General features: G+C 53.1%; 1 protein-coding gene across 7 annotated transcripts in view; it reads right to left on the bottom strand.

The window, feature by feature from the left end:
- The window catches only part of GMDS (GDP-mannose 4,6-dehydratase), a 434,715-nt gene that overhangs the window by 44,667 nt on the left and 362,157 nt on the right, over window positions 1–27,891 (bottom strand). For all 7 annotated transcript variants that reach the window (XM_086370928.1, XM_086370929.1, XM_086370935.1 and 4 more), the window contains one exon: window positions 10,830–10,926. In XM_086370928.1, the coding sequence (XP_086227054.1) occupies window positions 10,830–10,926 (97 nt within the window). The remainder of the gene's footprint in view (window positions 1–10,829; window positions 10,927–27,891) is intronic.

The following is a 27,891-nucleotide window of genomic DNA, read 5'->3' as shown; positions in this document are numbered from 1 at the left end:
CGCTGCCCGCTGGCAGAGCACTTGCTGTGGGGGTCTGGGAGGGCCCCAGGCGCCAGCGTCTCCACGTGGGAGGAAGTGGTCCCTGCTCCAGGACACCCTCTGGGCCTCTCTGTAAAGCCACAATCGCCCCCTTGATCTTGGCCCCCGCCTGCTGTCCCTCAGAAACACCGCACGTGCAGTCTGGCCTCGCCCACGGTGGCCCACGTCTGTGTTCTCCGTGTTTTCAAGGGTGTGCATGATCAAACTTTCAACTGACAGCTAACTAGAACCTTCCATTTCTTCTTTCTCCTCAAAGTGATTAACAATGTGTTTCCCAAACAACAGAAAACGCTGTGACCCAGCAATGGTTCCACATGATCAACTCAGTGTTTTCTTCCAGAACACCCAGACCCTGAAGCCCCTGGAAGGAGCACAGCTCTGTGAACGCCGTGACTTTATTCAGGCTTCTGAGCCTGGAACCACAAGGGAACAAGTGTGTGCACTGTTTGATCTGCTGCAGGAGCACAGCAGCCCATGCAGCTTCCAGGCTGGGAGTGGTGTCGGGCCCAAGATGTGCGCAGGGACCGGTTTCTCGGGAGCGGGTGGGGCGGGTGACAGGAAGGTGGTGGATGGCTGCCCAGCATCTCCTGTGGCAGCTGACTTCCAGCCTGCCGGCAAGGCTGCAGTTCCGGGGCTGGCCGTGGAACACGCTGGGCCCCAGGGCCTGGCACGGAGAAGAAGAGAATCAGAGTAGAAACTCATCTTTCCCCAGGACCATCGGTCCAGAAGCAGTGTGGGCAGTGAAGGAGAGCGTGACTGTTTCTGCCCTAAGCCGTCGGGCAACAGAACCAGGCACACACTACAGGAAACCTCAGGAGCCGATGGCTCAAAGAAGCCTTTGAGATGGCCTCTGATAACTAATGACTCCACGGGCGTACACGACGATGCTGACAGTGATAATTAACCATGATGACAGTAATAAAAGCGATAACAGGCGGTGCAAAGCACCTTATACTTAGACGAGCCTTTCATCCTCAGGAACTAAACGCTCTGCATCCCGCCTCGCGGGCACATCAGTTTGAAAGTAGGTCTCTGCTCAACCCTGAAATTCAGTCTGCCTGGACTGGGGGTGGGCACTGCCTGCCAGCTCACGTCAGCTCTTTGGCATCAGCCCTTTATCCCTCTGAAGAGTCTGGTCTCCTGGACCTTGGACACAAATGCTTCCTCAGCTGGGTTTCTAAGACTGACCTCCTGCACCCACAGATGCCTGCCTGCAGGGGACCAACTCTTGCTCACGACCCCCTCCTCTAAATGCCACTCAATGCTCCTTGTGCACATCAGGCCCCAAACCCCCCTCCACAGCAGGCCCCTAGGCCCAGCGCCAGCTCAAGGACCTGAAATCATGCCAGAGCTCAGCGCCCTGCACCTGCCCCACGAACGGAGTGCCTGGGTCCTCAGGGAATCCCGATGGGGTGAGGTCCCCCTCCTGCACCGCACACCCTCATGTGCTGCCTGTCCTGTGGCACTGTCCCACCTGCTCTGGCCCCGCGATCTCTGTTTGTGAAGTCCTGGCACCTGCCACTGTCCGGCTGCCACCCCCCAGTCCAGCGAGCACCTCGCTGGCCTGCTCTGGACCAGCTTCCACTCCATCCCCTTGTCTACGGCCGAAGACCCTGCTTCATCTGCCTGGACATTCCTCATGGGCAGCGAGGACTCGCTTCCACGGCAGGGATCCAGTGAGCGTGGCTTCAGGATGAAACCTCTAAGGCCTCAGTCGGACAGAGACAGTCCACTCTACATGTGCTGCTACGTCTTCTGAGAAGCTGAAGGTGTGGATGTGGCGAGTGCACTAAGGGATCCCTATCATATAAGATCAGATCAGATCAGTCGCTCAGTCGTGTCCGACTCTTTGCGACCCCATGAATCGCAGCACACCAGGCCTCCCTGTCCATCACCAACTCCCGGAGTTCACTCAGACTCACGTCCATCAAGTCAGTGATGCCATCCAGCCATCTCATCCTCTGTCATCCTCTTCTCCTCCTGCCCCCAATCCCTCCCAGCATCAGAGTCTTTTCCAATGAGTCAACCCTTCGCATGAGGTGGCCAAAGTACTGGAGTTTCAGCTTTAGCACCATTCCTTCCAAAGAAATCCCAGGACTGATCTCCTTCAGAATGGACTGGTTGGATCTCCTTGCAGTCCAAGGGACTCTCAAGAGTCTTCTCCAACACCACAGTTCAAAAGCATTAATTCTTCGGCGCTCAGCCTTCTTCACAGTCCAACTCTCACATCCATACATGACCACAGGAAAAACCATAGCCTTGACTAGACGAACCTTCGTTGGCAAAGTAATGTCTCTGCTTTTGAATATCCTATCTAGGTTGGTCATAACCTTCCTTCCAAGGAGTAAGCATCTTTTAATTTCATGGCTGCAGTCACCATCTGCAGTGATTTTGGAGCCCAGAAAAACAAAGTCTGACATTGTTTCCACTGTTTCCCCATCTATATCCCATGAAGTGATGGGACCAGATGTCATGATCTTTGTTTTCTGAATGTTGAGCTTTAAGCCAACTTTTTCACTGTCCTCTTTCACTTTCATCAAGAGGCTTTTGAGTTCCTCTTCACTTTCTGCCATAAGGGTGGTGTCATCTGCATATCTGAGGTTATTGATATTTCTCCTGGCAATCTTGATTCCAGTTCGTGTTTCTTCCAGTCCAGCGTTTCTCATGATGTACTCTGCATAGAAGTTAAATAAACAGGGTGACAATATACAGCCTTGACCAACTCCTTTTCCTATTTGGAACCAGTCTGTTGTTCCATGTCCAGTTCTAACTGTTGCTTCCTGACCTACATACAAATTTCTCAAGAGGCAGATCAGGTGGTCTGGTATTCCCATCTCTTTCAGAATTTTCCACAGTTTATTGTGATCCACACAGTCAAAGGCTTTGGCATAGTCAATAAAGCAGAAATAGATGTTTTTCTGGAACTCTCTTGCTTTTTCTATGATCCAGTGGATGTTGGCAATTTGATCTCTGGTTCCTCTGCCTTTTCTAAAACCAGCTTGAATATCAGGAAGTTCACGATTCACATATTGCTGAAGCCTGGCTTGGAGAATTTTGAGCATTACTTTACTAGCGTGTGAGATGAGTGCAATTGTGCGGTGGTTTGAGCATTCTTTGGCATTGCCTTTCTTTGGGATTGGAATGAAAGCTGACCTTTTCCAGTCCTGTGGTCACTGCTGAGTTTTCCAAATTTGCTGGCATATTGAGTGCAGCACTTTCACAGCATCATCTTTCAGGATTTGGAATAGCTCAACTGGAACTCCATCACCTCCACTAGCTTTGTTCGTAGTGATGCTTTCTAAGGCCCACTTGACTTCACATTCCAGGATGTCTGGCTCTAGGTCAGTGATCACACCATCGTGATTATCTGGGTCGTGAAGATCTTTTTTGTACAGTTCTTCTATGTATTCTTGCCATCTCTTCTTAATATCTTCTGCTTCTGTTGGGTCCATACCATTTCTGTCCTTTATCGAGCCCATCTTTGCATGAAATGTTCCCTTGGTATCTCTGATTTTCTTGAAGAGATCTCTAGTCTTTCCCATTCTGTTGGTTTCCTTTATTTCTTTGCATGGATCACTGAGGAAGGCTTTCTTATCTCTCCTTGCTATTCTTTGGAACTCTGCATTCAGATGCTTATATCTTTCCTTTTCTCCTTTGCTTTTCACTTCTCTTCTTTTCACAGCTATTTGTAAGGCCTCCCCAGACAGCCATTTTGCTTTTTTGCATTTCTTTTCTATGGGAATGGTCTTGATCCCTGTCACCTGTACAATGTCACGAACCTCATTCCATAGTTCATCAGGCACTCTATCTATCAGATCTAGGCCCTTAAATCTATTTCTCACTTCCACTGTATAATCAGAAGGGATTTGATTTAGGTCATACCTGAATGGTCTAGTGGTTTTCCCTACTTTCTTCACTTTCAGTCTGAATTTGGCAATAAGGAGTTCATGGTCTGAGCCACAGTCAGCTCCTGGTCTTGTTTTTGCTGACTGTATAGAGCTTCTCCATCTTTGGCTGCAAAGAATATAATCAATCTGATTTTGGTGTTGACCATCTGGTGATGTCCATGTATAGAGTCTTCTCTTGTGTTGTTGGAAGAGGGTGTTTGTTATGATCAGTGCATTTTCTTGGCAAAACTCTATTAGTCTTTGCCCTGCTTCATTCCGTATTCCAAGGCCAAATTTGCCTGTTACTCCAGGTGTTTCTTGACTTCCTACTTTTGCATTCCAGTCCCCTATAATGAAAAGGACATCTTTTTTGGGTGTTCTAAAAGGTCTTGTAGGTCTTCATAAAACCATTCAACTTCAGCTTCTTCAGCGTTACTGGTTGGGGCATAGACTTGGATTACTGTGATATTGAACAGTTTGCCCTGAAGACGAACAGAGATCATTCTGTTGTTTTTGAGATTGCATCCAAGTACTGCATTTCAGACTCTTTTGTTAACCATGATGGCCACTCCATTTCTTCTGAGGGATTCCTGCCCACAGTAGTAGATATAATGGTCATCTGAGTTAAATTCACCCATTCCAGTCCATTTGAGTTCGCTGATTCCTAGAATGTCGACATTCACTCTTGCCATCTCGTGTTTGACCACTTCCAATTTGCCTTGATTCATGGACCTGACATTCCAGGTTCCTATGCAATATTGCTCTTTACAGCATCGGACCTTGCTTCTATCACCAGTCACATCCACAGCTGGGTATTGTTTTTGCTTCGGCTCCATACCTTCATTCTTTCTGGAGTTATTTCTCAACTGATCTCCAGTAGCATGTTGGGCATCTACTGACCTGGGGAATTTCTCTTTCAGTATCCTATCATTTTGCCTTTTCATACTGTTCATGGGGTTCTCAAGGCAAGAACACTGAAGTGGTTTGCCATTCCCTTCTCCAGTGGACTACATTCTGTCAGATCTCTCCACCATGACCCGCCCGTCTTGGGTTGCCCCACGGGCATGGCTTAGTTTCATTGAGTTAGACAAGGCTGTGGTCCTAGTGTGATTAGATTGACTAGTTTTCTGTGAGTATGGTTTCAGTGTGTCTGCCCTCTGATGCCCTCTTGCAACACCTACCGTCTTACTTGGGTTTCTCTTACCTTGGGCGTGGGGTATCTCTTCACGGCTGCTCCAGCAAAGCGCAGCCATTGCTCCTTACGTTGGACCAGGGGTATCTCCTCACCGTTGCCCTTCCTGACCTTCAATGTGGGATAGCTCCTCTAGGCCCTCTTGCGCCCTCGCAGCCACGGCTCCTTGGACGTGGGGTTGGTCCTCCCGGCTGCCGCCCCTGGCCTCGGGCCGAGGTCAGGGGCGGCGGCCGGGAGAAGATACCCCACGCCCCAAGCCCGAGGCCAGGGGCGACGGATAGGAGGAGCTACCCCACGCCCCTAAGCCTGAGGGATCCCTATAGTGAACCCTAAAAGCTGCAGAGCCTCTCAGTGGCTGGGTGCTGACCTGTTCCTTAGTTTAGGCGTTCTTACACCAGGTTTAGGAGGCGGACACTTCTGACTTACCTGGGAAACCTGTCATGCGTTAGGAATGTGCAGACCAGCATTCCTAATGCAGGTTGACCATTCGTTACACCAATAGGGGTTCCTCTAAAATCTGTACCTTCTTCCCCCCAAAGCTGAATGGCACCATTCTGATCCAGGTCTAATCATGAACCCTTCAAGGAGCAACAGGAGGAAGTCGGGGGCACTGTGGTCGGGACACAACTACTATTTCATTAGATACAAACACTCTTGAGGGGTGGGCAGCCAGGGAGGAGCTCAGGCTTTAGGAGGAGTGTCCCCTGCCCGGGGGTCCTGCACGGAGGAGGCCAGGCGGCAGTCCGGCTGAGACTCGAGTGCAGACAGCGAGGTGCACGGCCCTCGTGGGTCCGTCCCTGGAAGGAGAGGGGCAGAGGGGCAGCGCGGTTAAGGAGGGACACAAAGCTTAAGGGGCGGAGCCTGGGAGGGCAGAGCCTGGGAGGGCGGCTTAAGTATGTAAACAGTGGTTCCGAGACATGAACTCCTTATAAACACGAGTGGTGAGAAGGTCAGGGAGTAATTACAAAGAGGAAGCTCCGTCCGAAGCGACGCACTGCTGACAGCATCCACGCCACCGCACCTGGCGGTTACGAGAGGGCGGACGCTGAGCCGGGAGCCCAGCAGCTCCTCTTCTGGTCCTGGCAGAGACGGGGCTCGCCCTTCGTCCACCAGGCCAGCTTCCTCTTCCCCGGCCCCACAAAGGGCAGGAGGGCGGCAGTGGGGGATGAGGGCCCTGGGGGTCAGAGGACCAGGACTGAGCGATGGGGGGCCTCCAGGGGGGCTGGGGAAGACGGAGCCACGGGGAAGGCAGGGTCCCGCTTCCTGCCGGGGCGGGAGCACAGACTCGGGGAAGAGGGGCCTTTTCAAGACCCCCGCTGCGGCCTCGGGTGGCTCTGGGCGAAGGTCTAACTGGTATTTATACAAGTCCTCTGATGACAGATCAGATTCCTGAGGTCTGGAAAGTGTTACCCTGCATTATTCTAAACAGGGCTACGAGATAGAACAAGCAATTATGGGCCATTTAACTTAACATCATTTACAGAAAAATATTAGGAAAAGTTTGCAGAGGGGACAACTCGACAAGCGTGTGGTAATTTGATTAGAAACAGGCCACATGTTTCTGCTGAAGGAAGGTGTTGTTTTAACTGGCTTTGCCTTCTTTGAAGTTACTGCTTTCCCAGATCTAGATTTTAACTCAGGACTTTTTTCTAATATCTATAAAGAATGGGAATAACATAATGTATCTAGGTAAAGAAAGCAAAAGCCAGTCACAGTGGCGGATGTTGGAAATACCACATCAAGAAAAGTCCATGTTAGAGACAAACAGGACAGGGAGGAAAATCCAGCTCCATCGTCAGTGGGGTTTAAAGATATTTTTTCATGAAAAATAGGTGCTTTCAAATTTGGTCTGTGAATGCATTTCCCATGACATTTCTTAAAGTGCTCTCCAGAAAAAAAAAAAAAAAAGGCAGTTTTTGGTTTGTTTGTTTCACTGAAAAAAAGAAAATCTTAGCTTTTCTTTAAGTGAACTGACCATTTGGTGTGATTAACAATTGCCACGTTGGGATGAATACTTCTTAATCCAATCTTTGTGAGTTTCCCAAGTTAAAAATTTTCAGACAAAAAGAAAACATCTTTGTTATTATTTTAAATTAAGTAATAAATCAATGTTAATTTTCTCGTATTTACATGATAATTCTATATCCCTGAATCGCTATTGAATTTTCAGAGACAGGGTCAGAAAGGATAAAAATCAAAATAAATAAAGAATAAAGAAATCAAAGCACATAGTAAAACGTTTGCTAGAGGCCTTGATTGTATCATGTCACTGACTTGTTAGCAGTTAACATGCACAATCCTTCAGTAATGTCAGTCTGTCTTTCAAAAGGCAGTCGGCTTGAGTAACTGACCTGTTATTCCTACCTACACTCCCCATGGCGATGGGGTGTGTGTGTCGTCCATGCTCGACTCTTAGGGTCTAACACAGGGTTTGGCAAATATTTGCTGAAAGAATGACTAACACTAACAGCATCAGTGCTGGGTGTTGTGCTGGGCACCACTGTTCTAATGGGCGGTTTGTGGAACTGATTATTACTTCCACAACAATTCTTTGAAAGAAGCTTGACGATTAACTCCATTTTTAAAGACAGGCAGACAGACGCAAGGAGGAGTAGCAGGCTCGAGGTCGCCTGTCCGTGATGGGCAGTTTCTGAACTCAGGCCGCCTGGCCTGCAGCCCAACACTGCTTCTTCCGGGGCACGGACGCCCATCGCCAGGGCTCCGCGTAGCATGCACCCAGAGAGACCAGCAGAGGAGGGGAGCCCAGTCTTCACAGGGCGGTCATCAACCCTGGGAAATGTAAAGCCCAGTTTCCAGAATCAAGTTCACCACCCGAGGCAAACAACTAAACATTCAGGGGAAGCCCAGAGGTGTCCACCGAGAGACCCAGAACAGGACTCCGCTCAGCTCTAAGTGGACGCCAGCATCCTGAGCTCAGACACACACTTTCAGGACTTCCATGCAGAGCGGGAGCGGGACCAAGGAGCCCGCCGTGGTGAGATCAACAGGGGAAGGTCCCCGGCTGGGAGTTCTGCTCCACACAGAACTGCTGGTGGGCTCCCTGGGGCTCACGCTGGGCTCTGCTGGGTAAACAGCCTTCCTTGGTCTGAATCTTATTCACAAAATGACACAGATCTGTGCCTCCCGTTAGTCTTCCTTGCGGACGCTGCTGTTCTGGGGCCTGCCGTGTCCTGACAGCCTGCCCCCTTGTTTCCTGTCTGGCATTTCCCCCTGGCAGTCTCTCTGGAAGCAATGGACCCTAAGATGATCTAGTTTTGCGGTTAGCTCTGAGGTGTGCGAGGTGCTGAAGACACAGGACAAAGTGGCCAGGGGAAGGAGCTTTTCTAGAACCTGAGGAGGGAGGAGCCTGTGGCCCCCGAAGATGGACCTGACCACAGACAAGGCAGGCCGCCGCCGGCCCCGGGGGGCTCCACGGCCCCCACGCCCAGTGCTTCTCAGGCCTCGTCCCAGCGACCCCCCCGGCTGCTGGTCAGGGCCCAGACCCAAGTGCAAGCTCGCGCCGGCGGCTCTGGGTCTGGTCCCCTTTCACCTGGAGGAACACTGCGCCCGGGGCAGCTCTGCCTCAGCCTGTCAGACCGCTCGGTTCTGGGAAAGCTGCTGTGCTGAGGAATGAGGTGAAAAGTTGAGCCTCACTGCACATGCCCCACGGAGCCCTGAGTGGGGCGGGGAGGACAGGCTCCCGCAGCAGTAATGGGGGCCTGGGGGCGACAGATGGGCGAGAGGAGCCCACGGAGCCTGGTGGCGCCCTCAGGCTCAGACGCCCTCTGTGGACAGACCTGCAGAGCAGGTACCACCACGGCGTCCGCGGGAACAAAAGGACGGACTGACGCGGAGCTTCGGCAGGAAAGATGGCCCACGGGGGCTTCGAAAACCGACTCGTGAGCCCTAGGCTCCTCTGCTCTCTCATGCCATGTCCCCACCAAGCCCCAGGGTCCCCAGGTGAGGCTGACAGCCAAGCTGCTGGTAACGGCCTCCTGGCTTCGGAAAGAAGGCCCGGGGTGACGGTGTCACAGGCAGAGGGCTGGCCCCGTCCACTCCCACTGTGAGATGACAACTCTCGTCGCAAGCTGGGACACAGGCTGCCCATTTAGGCTCCAGAGATACGCCAGCCTGCGGCGTCTCTGGGCCCGGGGGGCGGCGGGTGTGGGCTCCAGGGCAGGGCCCCCTGCTGCGTCAGCAGGGCTGCCCCGGCCCCTCCCGGCGCACATCCCCTGCCGGCACACCCACTCCCGGCACAGCGCGCCATTGTTCGCTGCCGTCAGAGGCCGCCCCGCCCGGCCGGACAGCCCTGCACACTTCCTCTCCTCGCTGTCCCGCCCAAGTGGACGGGCAGCGCCGCCTCTCCTTTGTCTGAAACAAGACCGTCTGACGGGTGATCACCGGAGACACGTTCACTTTCAATCTTCCTTCGCGGGGCTTTCCTGACCTCAGAAAGGTGGCGCGGCAGGCAGGAATTTGGTTCAAAACACAGGTCGAACAGGTTCCAGGGTAACGTGTTCACAGTTAACACACATTTTGTTTGGGAACCACCACATTTGAACACCTCTCTCAAGACGCTGCTTTCTATCTCCCCAGATCCGTCCCTTTAAAACACTGAGTTTCGGCCTGAGTGAAGGTGGCCCATGTTTAAGTGGCAACACCCAGCCAGGAATTCTTACACAGTGGGGGAAGCGGGGCGCTGTGCCCTGACACCAACCGGCTGCTTCTCCAGACAGGAGCCCCTGCGCGCAGGGACCACGCACCATCCACCCACCCACCCACCAACCGACACCGACGCTGAGTTTACAGGAGCCCCTGCACGCAGGGACCACGCACCATCCACCCACCCACCCGCCAACCAGCACCTATACCGAGTTTGTTATCATCTGAGATAGGAAGAGAGTCCTCCTCAAAGAGTTCACAGTTTGGAGAAAAACATGTAAAGAAATGAGTATAGCAAGCTGTTATACATGTTATAATATAGTATGTAGAGCGTATACTGTAGATCCAAGAGAAAAAATTGGAAGCTCAGTGATGGTTAGTACACTGGCCAGAAAAGGCTTCACACCCACGACTATACTTGAGCTGAGGCTCAAAAAGGCTCACACGGCTTAGGTTTGTGTGTGTGCATGTGTGTGTGACTGTGTGTACATGTGTGTGTATGTGAGTGCACATGTGTGTGACAGTGTGAATACATGTGGTTGTGTGCATCTGTTCATGCGAGTGTTTGAGTACATGTGTATGCAAGTGAGTGCGTGTGTATGTGACTCAGTACATTTGACTGTGTGTGTGAGTGCATGCGTGTGCATATGAGTGTGTGTGAGAGTGCATGTGAGTGTGTTTGTGAACGTGTGTGGGTGCGTGTGCACTGGGGCCTCCAGACCCTGCAGGTCACAGGGCACTGGGAAGGCGGACATCCCGCAGGTTCTAGGACTCAGCCATCAAGCAGGCCTAACCTTGACGGGCCTGCCTTTGACCGGAGTCTCCATTTCTGAAACCAACCCTTCCCCGGGTATGAGCTACCCCCGCTCTCCTTTATACAGCAGTGCATCCTGTGCCAAGAATAGCACCCCAAATTCGCCTCCCAGGGCTCTGGTCTGGGTAAGGCGCTAGGGTGGCAGACTGCCCAGCGCGGGGCTGGGCAGCCTGGCCGTGGCGTCCAGGGACGACCTCCCAGGAGTGGCCAGTGAAGACACGGCCGAGAGTCTTACCACTTCAGTGGGCCGGTAGTACTTGAGGTCCACAGTCACGTGAATTTTGCCGGTCTCTTTACATCTGCCCACTTCATTTTCATTCTTCCCTTCCCACCTGGAAAGAGATAAAGACTTAGTCATCAGCACCTGGTTGCTTGGGAGCACTGGCCAGGGTGCCCGGCGGAGCATGGAAGCGCGTTAACTCAGGAGCGCAGGCCAACGCTAACCCGCAGCCTTAGGGCCTTCCCAGATCCATTTCAAAAGTCAGGGCTTGCCCCGCCTCTTTAGAGACAGTCAGAAGTGAGACCTCAGTGAAGAGATTAGCCAGAATAAGGAATTCAGCAATTTTCAGGGCTCTCAAAGACTGTGCTTCTTTAGACTATCCTTGATAAAGTCAATTATTATGAAGTAATCGCTTCTGTCTCCCCCGCCCCCCCCCTTTTTTTTTTGAGTTTTAGGTGTATTTATTGTAATTTTAACGCATTCCAATTTGGAACAAATTTCATGTCCTAATTAACTGTTCACATCATCCCGGTATTACATACCAGTCACCTTGCTGTACCCAGGCAGCCACAGGCCCCAGTGACAAATCCCAGGTGACTAAACCTCCAAAAACTGTAACGACTTGGTCACTTCCTGCTAAGAAAGGGTCTGCCAACCTCTTCTCCTCTTACTCAGCCGCGAGGCTCTGTGGACTCGTTTTCCTCTGTAAACACCCACAGTCGCCCACCCTTCAGGGTCCCAGGCACAGCCCCCACTGTCACGAGTCCAGGAGGCAAGTGTACGCGTTTCAACATTGGCTTCTCGCTGGAGTTCGATTTTACATTCTCACTTTTACAGAAACAAAGACTCTGGCTTAGAGCTGACCTCTGCATTTCCACAAACCAATACTCAAACAACAAAAACATACTATATAATTTTAATTATTTTCACAAATGAAACTTTTTGGCAAAGAAGGGAATACGTTGCAGGGTAACGTTTGACTCCAATACTTGATCTCAGATCTTTGCTCTATCGGCGGGCAAAGAGTCCTATTACAGGGCAGTCCTGTGCCCCCAACCAGCCACAGGGGGCTTGGAGGGAAGACCAGAGTATCACACTGGCCACTGGGCCACGCGCCTTATAGGTGTCGTTGAAGATGGACAGCAAACGTTGATCGCAGTTGTATTCTGGACAGAGGTCGGGTATCAGAGACATAAAGCGGCATCACAAGCTTTATTTCTGATCGACCATCCGGAGATTCTGTGTTTAAATCACTTTCTGACAGCACGGGGATCACATTTCATCGTTGGAGAAATAATCAGTTTGTGAGTACGCTGGGCTTGCCCACAGACTAAAGGCAAATATGAAAAACATCCCACAACACACAGAGAGTTACAGCAGATTATGTTGAACGAACTGGCATTTTCCATGAATTTTCTATTGATTAACTGACTCAAGAAAGGGTGTTTGGCTATTTACTTATTTGGTTTATTTTCTTACCCTTGCCTAGACTTACTTGGCAGGCTCAGAGCTAAGCCTTTGGAACACTCACCTGGACATGCTTTAGCCTAAAGGTGCCGTGAGAGGGGAAGCCTGGGACCCCAGGTGGTTGGAGACCAAGCCTCAGCCCTCAGCCGGCATCCACAGCACGGGAGGGCAGCTGCAGACCAAGCCTCAGCCAGCGTCCACGGCAAGGGAGGGCAGCTGGTGAAGTCAAGGTTCCCAAAGATCGCCTATGTAGCTCTAAAGTCGTCGTTTCCGCGGGCCCTCTCTGTGGGAGCGTTTCTAGTCAACGAAAGGACAGTTGTTCCTCACGAGCATGTTTTAGTTTTATTTTTGTTCACATTTCACACTCGCAAAGAGAAGCAAGCTCACATTCCTTCCTGACGTATCTCAGCAAGTGCTCACCCACACGTAACGTGCGCGGGCCACGCTCAAGCGGGAACACGGGCACGCACGACACCGCCCCCGTGTGTCTGGACCAGGGGCTGGGGGACTTTTTCTACAGAGCTAGAAACGGACTGTCTCAGACTTTGCCATAAGCTAAGGCTCTGGTACATATTCTTCCTCCTCCTCTTTCCCAATACCATCTTTTTTTTTTTTTTTTAAACTACCATTTAGAACAGTAGAAACATCCTTGGAGAACAGGAGAACACAGGCCTTGCTGGGGTTCTGGCATGCAGACCAGTCGTCCGCCGGGTCCAGGGGACGAGTCAGGGACACATCCTCAGCCTCAGCCCTGGGAGGGCATCCGGTTCCGTCCACACCGGTGGGCCGACGGCGGGCATCTGGTTCCGTCCACACCGGCGGGCCAACAGTGGGCTTAGGGTGACCTTCCCCGACAACATGGGCTCGCTGGGCTGCGCTGTGGTCCTGGGCCAACATCAGCACTTGTTGCAGCAGCTGAAGTGGGAGCAGCTGGGGAAGGGCCTGCCTGGCAGAACCGAGCAGGCACCTCGGGCGCCTGCAGGGTGAGCTGCCCACACGGAGGTCTCCTCTGCCCCACGCTGCCGGCCGGCCTGGAGGGGCGTCCGTGGCCACGGCTAGGAGCGAAGGGCTCAGAGCAGGACGGAGCCACAGAGCCACTTTCTGGTCTGCTCCAGGCAGAGGCAGAAGCTTCGGCCAAAGGCCAGGAAGCCTTGGGTTGCAGCAGTGTACGGAGCGCTGTATTCACCAGCGAGAGGCAAGGGCACACCCGCCCTGACAGGTGACTCTGCGCAGAGCGGGCCTGTGCGCGGCTGGTGGGGAGTGAGGATCCCGCTGGTCGGCAGGAGCGCATCCTGCTCGCTGGGATGGCGCTCACCATGTGGGATCCCACAGACTTGAACGGTGAGGTCAACTGCTGGCTCCTAAGGAGCGCTAAGAGCCCAAGACAGCACTGAGAACAGATCTGAGCGCCACATGGCGAGACGAGGGGCAGCTCACACCTCCCTACCCAGGAGCCCCTCTGAGGAGCAGGCGGGGTGAAGCGAGCAGGGACCCCCAGAACCTACAGGGGTCCCTGCAGGAAGCGCTGCTGGAGCAGGGTGGGTGGGGCCAGGAGGTCGGCAGCAGAGGCCCCAGGTGGCTTGGGAGAGGCAGCAGCTCTGGACGGGAGGCTGGCTGCACCCTCTTCTCCTCCTTCCCGACCCACCTGCAGACATGGGTCAGTCTACAAGGGCTGGACCGCGGAGAGAAGAGATGACCTGCATCAAGCAGACAGACGAGCATGAAGGACGGGGGAGGAGCCCCGAAAACAGGCTCACGAGTGGGCAGTGGGTAGGTGGAGCCGGGCAGCCCCAGGTGCTCAGGACGGAGGGGCTCGGTTCCTCCAGAAGCAGGCTGGGGCCCAGACCCCCGGGGCCACATTACCAGGCGGCAGGCTCAGCATTCCTGTGATGGTGGCAGGAGGGACGGCCCTGCGCCCCCGAGGCGGGGTCCCCATGCAGAGAGCACATAGGTGGGCTGTACCTGAGCTCTGGGCACCTTTGGCCCCCAGGGGGTGTGGGGGTCAGGGTACCTCTTTCTAGGAGTGAGGTGGAGGTCAGGCTGGCCCCTTCTGGCGGGGAGGCTAGGGACACCCTCTGAGCTCCATTCTCCAAGCAAACAGCCCTTCAGAGCCCCCAGAGTGACCAGGAGCCCCTGAGCTCTAGGTCCTAGAAACCCCAACCAGCTTTTAGGCCCCCACTTTCAAATATGAGCCAAACACTAAGGCTTGCCAGACACGTGAGGAAAACCACACATATGGAGACAAGAGATCACAAGAGGCAAACTGAAACAGAGCAACTTGGAGGTGACAGAACAAGCGGGAGGTAAGTGAGAGGAGAACAGACGGACAGGTTCCAGGCGCCCCCGAGAAGAGCCGCACAGTGACACGGTCCCAGGGGGCAAAAATAAGACACTGTATAAAATAAGGACGATTTGAAAACAAAAGATGCAGGGATTGGAAAAAATCCAGAAGAATTCAAGAAAAGATTTTGAAGACAAAATTGAGGTAATTTCTCAGAAAGTAGAGCAAAAAGACATAGATATGAAAAAGGAAGATAAAATCAGAAGATGGCCTCAAGAGGTCAGTATAATAGGATTTCCAGAAAGAGAGTGAAGGAAATAATTGTCTTCATATAAATGAAGAAAATGGATCAGAGCAGAAGAACAGACATTTCCAGACAGAAAGGGCCCCACCGAGTACCCAGACGCCAGGTGGGACTAGCGGCCCACAGCACGGGGTTTCAGAACATGGGACGGGGTCGGGAGTGGGGCTCGGCCTCTGGAAGCAGTGCCTTCCAAGTCCTGAAAGAAGGCTGTTTCCAACCAAGAAATGAACGCCGGCCCCTCATTCATGCCGACGACAGAAGAGACATGCTTTCAGATGCTCTGGTCTCAGGAAACCAAACCACGAGGTTTTAAAAAGATGTCGGAAAATAGGGGCTGCCAAGTGTCCACCTGTCCAGGCGGGGTCAGGTGACAAGGTGGCAGAGGGGCCGCTCCAGGCGACACGCCCGGCGGAGCCCGGGGCTGATGGGGCAGGCGAGGGACGGTCCTACGGGAAACGGGGCAAATGCAGAGAAACACGACTGTCGGTCTACAACGAGTGGGTGCCAGGGGCCCCTGGAGCGCACACGGGGTCCGTCCTGACGCTGCGACGTGTCTGTCACGGCTCTGAGAGATAGGGGGCGGAGCGCGGGATGCGGGGTGCAAGGGACGGAGCCTCGTCCTGAGCAACAGGCCAGGACAGAAGCCGCAAGTGGAGCAGAGCACAGCCTGGAGTCACAGAAGGGAAAGGCCAGTGACGTGGCAGACGGGCTCCCAGGAAGAGGTGGCAGACACGGGCAGGGCGGAGGCAGACCCCAGACGGCCCAGGCTGGATGGGCTCCCGGGGGCACGGAGAGCGAGCGAAGGGTGGGCCGGGCGGGGACGCCGCACGAGGAGAGCTGGGCCCTGTGCCTCTGCGAGCCGGCACGGGAGGAAGGGCCTCTCGGTGGGAGGACTGGGACGGCCTCGATGCTGGGGAAGGAGCTGAAGGCAGAGGAGGCAGGGACGGTGGTCTGTGCGCACGGAGGCGGCAGCTGGAGCCTCTGGTCCGTGGAGCGTCCGTGCCAGACGCGGACGGGGGAAGCGGGACTCCGGAGGGCAGCGCCCGGGGGGCTTCGGGGCGCGAAGGGGGCTCCCAGGGCCCTTGCAGAGTCTCCCCTCCACCCCTCAGCCAGGGTCACTGCCACTGACTCTGGCTCCCGCTGCCACGCCCTGTGAACCAATAACCAACTACAACACAAGGGCTAACCTTTAACCCTCGTGCCTGGGTTCCGGAAGAGGGCTCATGGGACTCACCCCGGGGCTTCCACACCAGGCTGGGTGTGGCACCCAGGCGCACGGTCTGCGGCCTGCATGGGGGGAGGCGTCTGGGGGCCGAGTGGGGAGCGGAGGCCACTGGGGAACGTGAGAGGAGAGCGAGCAGCTTCCCCTCCGTCCCCTCCCCCACTGCAGGCGTCCTCTGCCAGGGGGCGGGGGTAATTATCAGCATCTCCTCTGCATCCCTCATCACCAGCATCACTCAGCTCAGTTCAGTCTCAGTCGAGTCCAACTCTTTGTGACCCCATGGTCTGCAGCACCCCAGGCCTCCCTGTCCATCACCAACTCCCGGAGTCCACTCAAACTCTTGTCCGTCGAGTCGGTGATGCCATCCAACCATCTCATCCTCTGTCGTCCCCTCTCCTCCTGCCCCCAATCCTTCCCAGCATCAGGGTCTTTTCCAATGAGTCAGCTCTTCACATCAGGTGGCCAAAGTATTGGGGCTTCAGCTTCAGCATCAGTCCTTCCAATGAGTATTCGGGACTGATCTCCTTTGGGATGGACTGGTTGGATCTCCTTGCGTTGAAGGAACTCTCACGAGTATCACTGGCAACTATTAAATGGAGAACAGTCTCCTTTCACACTGTCCTCTGTCAGCTTCATCTGCAGGACCTCTGACGGGGGTGATTAGCTCCATGGACAGGGCCCGTGTGGTCCAGCCTAACGAGGCCGAATGAGGTGGCTCAAGAGATGAAGTGAGAGAGACTAGGGGCAGCCCCCGCAGCGTGAGCCGAGAGCGGAGGAACACTCAGACCCCCGGAGGCCTTGCTGTGCGCCGCGGGCACCTGCACCGAGGAAGCACCTGGGCAGCGGCCTGATGGGCAGGTGGGTGGTGATCGGGAGGGGAGAGCCTTGAGCCCCTGGGCGTCCCCAGCAGCTCCTCCGCTCCCGGCCGAGATTGCTCGTCTGCCCCCCACCCCCTTGTCCTCGCCACGGGCCCTGCGTGCCGGGCACTGAGCTGAGCCGGGGCTGAGGGCCCAGGTCTCTGTCCTCCAGGGGCCTCTAGCCTGGCGGCCACACAGGGCAGCGAAAGAGCGGCGGGGTCAGAGGACCAGGCGGCACCCGGCAGGAGCAGCCACGGCCGGGCAGGGCCCCAGGAAGGTCTCCTAGCCGAGACCCCGCAGACAGGCGCGGAGCCCCGGTCCTCGCCCCTCCCCACCACTGCCCACCTGCCCGGAGCGGCCAGGCCGGTCCCGGCCACGGCTGGGCGACTGAGCGGCCTCCGCGCGGGTTCTCAGGCCTCTCCACCACATGGGGCCCTCCTCCTCGGAGCTCCCAGCCTCGTCTCCAGCGGTGACTCCACCTCCCTGCCGACAGCACTCCAATCTTGGTCACGCGGCTGTTACTTCGGAAGTGATGATACAACAGGCTTGCGTGATACCCACATCTGTTTGCATAGATTTGTAAATAATGGCTTCTCCTTATCACTGCATTAAAGCCTGCGCTTCTCAAGGGCAAGCAACGGTCTTGGTTATTTCGGGTGAGTTTGGCTCTGAGAGTAAAAAGGAAGAAGAAAACCTGCTGGGAGCACGTGGGTGGAGCACCTGCTCTGTGTTCAGGTCAAAGCCCGTTTCATCAGGTAACTTACAGAGGCAGCAGTCACTCTGAGATCTGATGGATCCCTAGTTAAAGAAAGTAACTGACCTGCTATCCAGAGGATTGCATCAACCGTCCGTGAGAGTTAGCGAGGGCTGCCCCGGCCTCCAAGGCAGACAGCATCAGAGCTGCGTGCACTGCTCATTCAAACACCTGCCACTTCAGTCGAAGCTCATAATGCTTTAGCTGCTATATTTTGTTTATTTTTTTAAATGGGTTAAAACCGTAAGTATCTCAGAAGTTCATATAAACATAAAACGAGGACTTAGCTTTCTCAAGTGAGGAGATTCCGTCTCAGCAGTGAGTGGAGGCTGGTAATCAGGGTCCAGTCTCCACACGGACACTTCGGGAGGAGGCTCGGGTCTGCTCAGAGTGTCTCCTCCAAGTTCTCAAGGGGCCCAACCCACGCCCACTTCTCTCCCAGCTCCACAGAAGACGCCAAGTGACGCTATCTCCACCCCTCAGCGTCTGAGAGTTCACTCAACTTGGCTAGACGGTGTGAATGTCAGAGAGGGCAGCCGCAGGCCACCGCGGGGAGCTGGAGCTCCGGGGCGGGGCTGCTGAGAGGAGACGTGGGCCAGCGCAGCCCCAAACATGCGCAAACGTGCGGAACCTTCCAGAGAAAGAAGGCAGACCCCGGACGTTCCTTCGCCTGACTCCGCTCAAGTAGAACCCTAACATACAGGTGAAGAAACTTCCTCAGAAGCAACGCACTGGAAGGGTGGGGTTTTCCCACAGAGCAACTTGACAGTCAAGGTTCAGTACATACAACAGGAGGGCTCACAGCAGACACCCGGCCACGGGACACGGGCTTGCTCCTGGGGCCCTGACACCCGGCCACAGGACACAGGCTCGCTCCTGGGGCTCTGACACCCGGCCACGGGACACGGGCTCGTTCCTGGGGCCCTGACACCCGGCCACAGGACACAGGCTCGCTCCTGGGGCCCTGAAACCCGGACACGGGACGTGGGCTCGCTCCTGGGGCCCTGACACCTGGCCACAGGACCCAGGCTCGCTCCTGGGGCCCTGACACCCGGCCACGGGACACGGGCTCGCTCCTGGAGCCTGACACCCAGCCAAGGGACACGGGCTCGCCCCTGGGGCCTGACACCCGGACACGGGACACGGGCTCACCCCTGGGGCCCTGACACCCAGACACGGGCTCGCCCCTGGGGCCTGACACCCAGACACGGGACACAGGCTCGCCCCTGGGGCCTGACACCCGGACATGGGCTCGCCCCTGGGGCCCTGACACCCGGCCACGGGACACGGGCTCGCCCCTGGGGCCCTGACACCCGGACACGGGACACGGGCTCGCCCCTGGGGCCTGACACCCGGACATGGGACATGGGCTCGCTCCTGGGGCCTGACACCCGGACATGGGCTCGCTCCTGGGGCCCTGACACCCGGACACGGGCTCGCTCCTGGGGCCCTGACACCCGGACACGGGACACGGGCTCGCCCCTGGGGCCTGACACCCGGACACGGGCTCGCTCCTGGGGCCCTGACGCCCGGACACGGGCTCACTCCTGGGGCCCTGACACCCGGACACGGGACACGGGCTCGCTCCTGAGGGCCTGACACCTGGCCATGGGACACGGGCTCGCTCCTGGGGCCCTGACACCCGGACACGGGACACGGGCTCGCTCCTGGGGCCCTGACACCCGGACACGGGACACGGGCTCGCTCCTGGGACCCTGACACCCGGCCACGGGACACGGGCTCGCTCCTGGGGCCCTGACACCCGGCCATGGGACACGGGCTCGCTCCTGGGGCCCTGACACCCGGACACGGGACACGGGCTCGCTCCTGGGGCCCTGACACCCGGACACGGGACACGGGCTCGCTCCTGGGACCCTGACACCTGGCCACGGGACATGGGCTCGCTCCTGGGGCCCTGACACCCGGCCATGGGACACGGGCTCGCTCCTGGGGCCCTGACACCCGGACACGGGCTCGCTCCTGGAGCTCTGACACCCGGACACAGGACACGGGCTTGCTCCTGGGGCCCTGACACCCGGACATGGGCTCATTCCTGGAGCTCTGACACCCGGCCACGGGACACGGGCTCGCTCCTGGGGCCCTGAGACTCAGACACGGGACATGGGCTTGCTCCTGGGACACCCCCAACCCCACCTGCCTGCAGTCCCCTCTGCGTCCTCCGAGCCCAGGGGCCAGAAGCCTCACACACCAACCCACACCCCGCCTCTCCCGGCCCCATCCCCCGCCCCAAGAAACAATCCCTAATTAGGGGAAGAATGTGCACGAACACAAAACGCTTGTTATCTCAGCCAGGAGGCGTTTAGAAACGAGCTTCTTTTTAAAGTGTAATAAGGGTTGCCCTTGTTGTTTTGACTGAAAATATAGATACGACACCGCAAACTATGATAAACATTTCCATTGGCGAAACGCCGCCCCCACCACAGCAGCATGCGGTGGTTTTCTCATGGTTGCAGGCTGTTTCTACAACTCTCCTCTCAAAATTTAACAAGATTAATGACAGAAAATTAGTCAAGACAAGTATTGGCCTGTTTGGTTTATGCATCACTTCAAGTGCAAGAAAAAAGGACTTCCTTTTCACGTTACTTATTACCTAATAAGTAATAAGGCGACAGGGAAGCGAGAGGCAAGACTTAACACCGACAACAACCCCGAGAACACAGCCTCCTCCAAATGCACACGTGTACACACACAGGCACACACACACACACATGCATGCACACACATGCACATAGACACATATATACACACAGACACTCACAGACGCATAGATACACACACAGACACAGACACACAGATACACAAACAGGCACAGAGATACACATATAGACACACACATACACACACTCTCAGGCATTCACATAGATACACACATACCCACACAGATGCACATACCACACTCACACACACGCACTGCACACAGACGCACACTCACACGAGGAGCGCTGCTCTGACCTGGATTACGCGTGTGGCTGGGTTTTATTAGCATGAATACTACACATTGAAAAAAATAAGAATTTATATATTTCATCCCCCACAACTTTTGGAGTTTAAGACAATGTCAATAAAATGTGAAACTTTATTCCATAAGAAAATGTAAACAAAAAGCGTACCTATTTTCAGAAAAAAGACGTGAAGTTACCTCCACTGTGGAGCGAAGGGCAGTCACTGTTTCTACAGTATTCACTCTAATAAGAACCTTGGAGGTTTATTTAAAGCAATATGGATTTTGAATTAAAAGGGTATTTAAAAACTCAATCCTGACACAAGAGACCCATGATACATTTGCAAATCACCAAAGAATATGGATAATTTTCTTGAAACATGCACTATCTTCTTTAACAATGAAGTAGAGGGCATGGAGATGATCCAGATGACTCATTTGCCTGCATATTCTCTTATGTCCTCTTGCTTTTTTTTTCACTTATGTTCCAGCTCCCAGCATTGTATTTAAAATGAAAACGCCAACACATCTGCCTTCCTGTTCCTTATCTCTTCTAATGAATGTAATTAGTCTCCTGCACAATGTTTTCATGCAAAACAAATATATAAGTCTGGTAGTTAAGAAAGAAAATGCAGGTGAATTAAAAAATAATGACACCGAAGATGAGTCTATGGAATTTTTGACATAGAACGTGATTCTATGGGTGGAATTTTTGCTCCCCCTTCTACAGTCTGGAAGCATAATCACCTAAAGTCCGCTACAAACGGGGATGCTGGTCTTGGGTTTACAAACCTTCACCTTCTCTCGGGATCCAAGGGCCAAATGTTTTAAAGGCAAAGTATTACAGGAAAGCATGTGAAGTGTTTCCCAAAAGATGGGCTCCTGGATTTTCTCCCATTTCCAAGGCTGTTTTTGACAGATTGCCATTAAAAGTTTTGAGGTAAGGGAACTACTACATAAATTAAGTGGCTGGAAGAACTTGGCTTCTACACAACGGTGGAACCGAGTCCCCATCAGTTCGGAGATGACTGACATGCTTCTTGGGCTCCCAGGAGACTTCCATCAAAGCCTGGCTCTCGTCTCGCTCTAGAGACCAGGGTCCTGGACCCCCTGGCTCTTGTGCCCTGGAGACCCCATCAGCTCTCGTCTCGCTCTAGAGACCAGGGTCCTGGACCCCCTGGCTCTTGTACCCTGGAGACCCCATCAGCTCTCGTCTCGCTCTAGAGACCAGGGTCCTGGACCCCCTGGCTCTTGTACCCTGGAGACCCCATCAGCTCTCGTCTCGCTCTAGAGACCAGGGTCCTGGACCCCCTGGCTCTTGTGCCCTGGAGACCCCATCAGCTCTCGTCTCGCTCTAGAGACCAGGGTCCTGGACCCCCTGGCTCTTGTGCCCTGGAGACCCCATCAGCTCTCGTCTCGCTCTAGAGACCAGGGTCCTGGACCCCCTGGCTCTTGTGCCCTGGAGACCCCATCAGCTCTCGTCTCGCTCTAGAGACCAGGGTCCTGGACCCCCTGGCTCTTGTACCCTGGAGACCCCCATCAGTTCCTGGGCAATCTCTTTCCTACTTTAGAAAAAAAACCAGGTAGGGACGCCTCCAGCTGTTCAGAACTCTACGTCTCCCCAAGAGCAATCCAAAGTCACTGGAGGCAGGAACGGGGTGTGCAGAGAGTTTCTTCTGTCTCAATTTATCAGATAATAAACTCAGTCCAATGTCTGTTCAATTCAACTAGCACTTAAGCAATCGCTGGAGGCATGAGGGCAGAAAGAAAAAGAGAAGGAACCAAGCCGGTTGCAGGTGCTCCCTGGACGACAGTCCTCATGGAAAAACCTAGAGAGTCTAGGCTTTTCATTTTACAGCAATCTGCCCTCATTCCCACCCTGCATGCCACACACACAGACACACAATCCAACTCTCAACTTTCAAATATTCGTTTTCCGTTACCGACTCATGAAAATGTTGATTTATTTACCAACTGTCTGCCTCTGTGCGGGGCAGGATGCAAGGTTCAGAAAGGATCCAAAGCAGGTTCGGCCTCGAGCAGAGAATGCCCAGTCCGCCAGGGAGGGTAAAGTCCCAGGTGACCTAAGATCGCGGTCAGAAGGGGCGATGGCTCGGACGTGGCGACTGTCGGGTCCACCTTGGGCCTGAGGTTCTGTGATCTCCCAGGCTCTGTTGCTCAGAGTGGGGTCCAGGGGCCAGCAGCCCCCACATCTGGCATCCTGGGGGTCCCGTTAGATGCTCAGGCCCCGCCCAGACCTACCAGATCCCCAAGTGCTTCTCAGCAGTTAGCATTGGAGGACTTGTGCTCCACAGGAGACAGGCCAGCCGAAAGATGCCCTAACTCTGATGGTACGTGAGTTACTCCTGGAGAGCAGGGGTGTTCTCATCACGGCCACAGCCCCCCGGGGCTGGAGCTGAGGGCCTGTCCTCTCCCTCCCTGCCCACCTCTCTGCTGAGCACGCCCGTAGGCTCCTCCTGGTCACATGAATGTGAGGCGTTGGTGGGACTCGACTGTTTGGAGTCCCAGACATAGCATCAGTTGCCCGATCTTACTGGTTTCATGCTTTGCTGTCCCTAGCATTCACTGTAGACAAATGTCACTTTCCATCAACACCGTTTCCTCACGAACAGCAAAAACGGCAGAGCACCCGATGCTCCAGCCCGCCGTCCCGCGTGCTGACACGTTTCACCTGCTCCCCTCCCTGAGAGACAGGCCCTCACCTCATCTCGGGGTGGGCGGGGTGGGGGCGGTGGGGCCAGGGCCAGGCCCAGGGAGGGGGCAGTGAAGCGGGGGCCAGGCTCGGGAGCGGGGGCAGTGGGGCCGGGGCCAGGCCTGGGGCCGCGCGTGGAGCCCCTCATCCGACGCCATGGCACACTGCGTGCTGAGAGTCCTGGGAGAGGGAGCCGGTGGCGACGGGGAAGGGGCCCTCCAGGCCCAGCTCCAGCTCGGTGTTTCCCTTGCCTGTCGCTGCCTGGCGTCTGACTGTTCGGAATCCGTTCCCAAGGAGGCATGGTCGGCCCGTCAGAAGGCCAGCTGCAGCGGGGCCGGCCCGGAGCGGTCCCGACTCTCCGGCCTGCTCCAGCTGAGATTGGAATGCTGCTCATGGGGCCCGGAGACGATCCAGGGAAGGAAATTGGAAAGAAAACAAACAATTGAATGCAACTTGCAGACAGCGTTCAGAGAGCCATCGTGATTTCATTATCTGGCCCTGAGAAGGAATTCTGTGTCTCAGCCATGCTGTGAGAGCGCGCATCGCTGGCGCTCTGTTCCCACGCCCGGCCACGCGGACTCGGGGCGCAGGTGGCCGCCGGGCAGGAGGCTCGGCTGGGGGCGCAGGGCGGTGCTCCGGTGTCTCGGGCCATCGGCACCTCACACCCGCTCTCTTCCTGGGAGATTCGGGAAAACGTTTTGGTTTTCGACACTCAAAGGTGATGCTGAATACCACTGAAGCCTCGGCTGGTGGCTTGGTCTGTCATCTGGAACGGCGTGAAGGCCCCTCCTGAGATCTGCCGTGGGTTCTAGCGAGACTACGCCGGGCCTTCCTGCCGCCTCTGGGGATGCGGACGCAGGCTGCAGCGGGGCTCCGAGGGACAGAGGGCACTCCCAGCTGGCAGTCCACGCGGCTCTGTTGTTCAAGTAGGATTTCGATACAGGGTCATCTTAAGAAGCGCTGGGTTAAACAACGCCACCCAGACTCCTCACTGGTGATTCTCCAGGAGGGGTTGTAACATCCAGATGAACTGGACACAGGCGCTCTTCTAAGGCATTTCCTCTCCGCAGAAGTCTCAGTGTGTGCAGGTCTGTTGTAGGTACTTTAAAAAAGGCGTTAGCCCAGGGGACCAGGGACAGAAGGCTGAACACAAGATGCCGTCTCCAAAGTGGGAGAACCGCACTGAATCCACAGGCTGATCCCAGGAGAGCTGCGCCTTCCCAGGCCCTGCAGCCACGGACACGGCGCACCTCCCCACTCGCGCTTTTCTGGTCTCTCCATCGATGTCTTTTAGGTTCCAGTGTGCACGTTCTTTCATGTACTTTATTAAGTTCATCTCTATTTCATTTTTCGGATTCTACTCTAAATGGTATTGTGCTTTTTTTTTTTTTTAATTCAATTCCCTGTTGTTGAAGGGCAGTGCACAGAAAGACAGTTGACTTCCGTACGTAGCCCTTGTATCCTGTGATGCTGCTAAATGCACTTGTTAGTTTTCCTGGCTTTTTGGGTAATTACTTATGTTTCCTATGTACTCCATCAAGCTATCTGTGAATAAGATAGATACACATCTTTCTTTTATTCCTTTTTCTTTTTTTTCTTGTGGCTAAGATCCAGGACAATGTGGAAATGGTTTGACAAAAGCAGACAGCCTTGCCCTGAGCCCCACTTTTAGAAGAAAAGCATTCAGTGTCTCCACATTAACTATGATGTTAACTGTTGGTTTTTCTCAAAGACCATTTATCAGCTTGAGGAAATTTCCTTCAATTTCTAGTGTGTTGAAATTAATTTTTAAAAATAATAGTTGTTAAATTTTATCAAATGTCTTTTCTGCCTCTATTGAAAAAAAATACGGCTTCTTTGTTTTCTTAATATGTTGAATTATGTTCATTTTCAAATGTTAAACCAACCTTGCATTCCTAGAATAAACCCCACTCTGCCGTGGTGTACCGACTTTTTATATATGGATAATTTCAATTTGCTAATATTCTGTTACTATTTTTGGTTTCTATGCTCACTGGAAATACTAGTCAGTATTTTTCTTTTCATGTAACATTTTTATTTTTAGCATCAGGGTAATATTGGCCTCATCAAATGAGTTAGGAAGTATTCTCTCTTCTAAGTGAGTGTTAGGAAGGGAGTGTTTTCTTCGTTAAACATTAAAAATTCAGTTCTTTAAATACACATGGAACTACCACAATTTATAGATTTTGAATCAGGTTTGCAATTTGTGTCTTTCATGCATGTGCCCATTTTCTCTAATTTGAAAAAGTCACTGGCAAAAATCTGTTCATAGTATTTCCTTACCATTCTGTCAACGTCTGGGGGACTTGTAGGGATGATAACTCTTTTTTTTCTACTATGTATAATTTGTCATCTCTTTTTTTCCTGGATAGAGGTTTATCCACGTTTTGGTTGTATGATTTTCCCCATTATTTTCCTGTTTTCTATTTCATTTATCTCTATTTTTATCTTTGTCGTTTCCTTCTTTCTGTTTGCGCTGGGTTTAACGTGCTGTTCTTTGTCAAGCTTAAGATGGAAGCTGGGCTAACTGGTTTGGGCTCTTTCTTGCGTTTTAACATCAGTGTTCACAGCCACACGCTGCTCTCTAAGCACTGCTTCGGCAGCGCCCCACACATTCTGGTAGGCTGCTTGCATTTTCATTTAATTCATAATCTATTCTGAATTCCCTTGGGATTTCCTTTTTTGACCTGTGAGTTATTGAGAAGCGTGTCAGGTGGTAAGCTCCAGAAATGCCAGTTAGGTCAAGGAAGTTTTCTTCTGTGTCTGCAGAGGCTTTGTCTACTTGTACTGCAGTTACAAAGAAAGGCGTGCTGGGGTACACAGACATAGAGCTGTCTTTCTTCCTGTCGATTCTGTCGGTATTCTGGAGCACCTATAACTCGGTGTATATACATTTAAAATCGTTATGTCTTTATGAAGAATCAACCCCTTTAAAATACGAAAGGGCTCTTTATTCCTTCTAAGTAAATGAAGTCTATTTCGTCCCATATAAATACAGCCACTCCAGTTTCCTTATGGGTAGTATCTGGATGTTTTTTTTATCTTTTTACTTTTAAGCTATCTATATGTTTATATATAAAATGTGTCTCATGTCAGTAGCATACTGCTTTTTTATCAAGTCCAACTTTATCGCTCTTTTGATTGGAGAAGCCCCGTCTGCTGTTTGCTCTCGCCCCTCTTTTCCAGCTTCTTTTAGATGAGTGGTTCCCTTGCATTTTGACTCCAGCGTTGGCTCGTGGCTATTTTTCATTTTGTTTCGTTTTAGTAGCTTCTCCAGAGTGTGCAGCACATGCTTTAACTAATTGCAGTCTGTCTTCAAATACTTTCATGCCAATCCCCATCTGGTGTCAGAATCTTACAGCAATGTGCCAACACAATGCTTCCGTCCCGTCCCCGCTCTCAGAGCTGCTGCTATTGTACAATTTATTTATATATATGTATTAGAAACCACACATGCATCGCTGTTATTTGTACTTTCAACAGTCAATTACTTTTCAAAGAAATTGTAAAGTGAGGGAAAAAACTTATATTTTCCCACATTTTGGCTACTTCTCCTGTTCTTCATTCTTCTGTTTTCCTTCCATCTAAATGTTTTGCTGGTGACGAACCCTCACCACCTCTGCCTATCTGGAAAGTCTTTAACTCGCCTCCATTTCCGAGATGGTGTCCCCGGGCACAGACCTCGAGGCTTAGGTTTCTTTCTGCAATTTAAGGATGCTGCTACAAGGTCTTCTTGCCTTGCATAGTTTCTGATACCAAAGCTTTCTTATTTTTGTTCCCCTCTACATAATTGTACTTTTAAAGTTTTCTCTTTAGCATTTATTTTCAGTAATTTGGGAAACTTGGGGCTGTTATTTAATTCTTTTCCTGTGCCCTCTCCCCACTTTTTCCCCAAGACTCTGATTATACACGTTAGGTTGTCTGATTTTGTCTCACAGGTTAATCAAATCAAACTCAGTTTTTTCCCTCCAGTCTGTTTCTTCCTGTGCTTCATTTTGGATTATTTCTAGTACAACATGTATAAGTTTACTAGCTTTTCTCCTGCAGTGTCTACTCTGTTCTCAATGCCAACAGTGAGGTTTCATTTCAGATACTTTATTTTTCATCTCTAAAGGTTGCATTTGGCTCTTATAAAAAATACATACATTTCCTTATCTCTCCTCACTATACTCATGTTTTTCTTAATACATTTGACCGTTGCAGTGGCTGCCTCACCTTCCCTGTGAGCTCATACCACTGTCTTCATAATTCGTCAGTCTGTTTTTGTTGATGGATTTTCCTCTTGGTTTTAGGTCATTTCCCACTTGGTGACACTCCTGCTAATTTTTGGTTGAATGCTGAACGTTAAGAAAATTATGCGTCTGAGTCTAGACTTTACTGCCTTTCTTTGAAGAACACAGGGCTTTGCAGTGGTTGCAGGCTCAGTGACTTGTGAGCCCTGGAAGTCTGTGCGTCAGCTCCGCTGGCCTGGCCCTAGAGGAGCCTCCACTCAGGGT

Source organism: Bos grunniens, chromosome 23, assembly GCF_055505025.1.
Source record: "Bos grunniens cultivar Pamir isolate PY7600 chromosome 23, Bosgru_T2T1.0, whole genome shotgun sequence".
In the NCBI taxonomy this organism is placed as follows: Eukaryota; Metazoa; Chordata; class Mammalia; order Artiodactyla; family Bovidae; genus Bos; species Bos grunniens.
The sequence above is the reverse complement of the archived record's forward strand: the minus strand, read 5'-3'. Positions and strand labels throughout refer to the sequence as shown.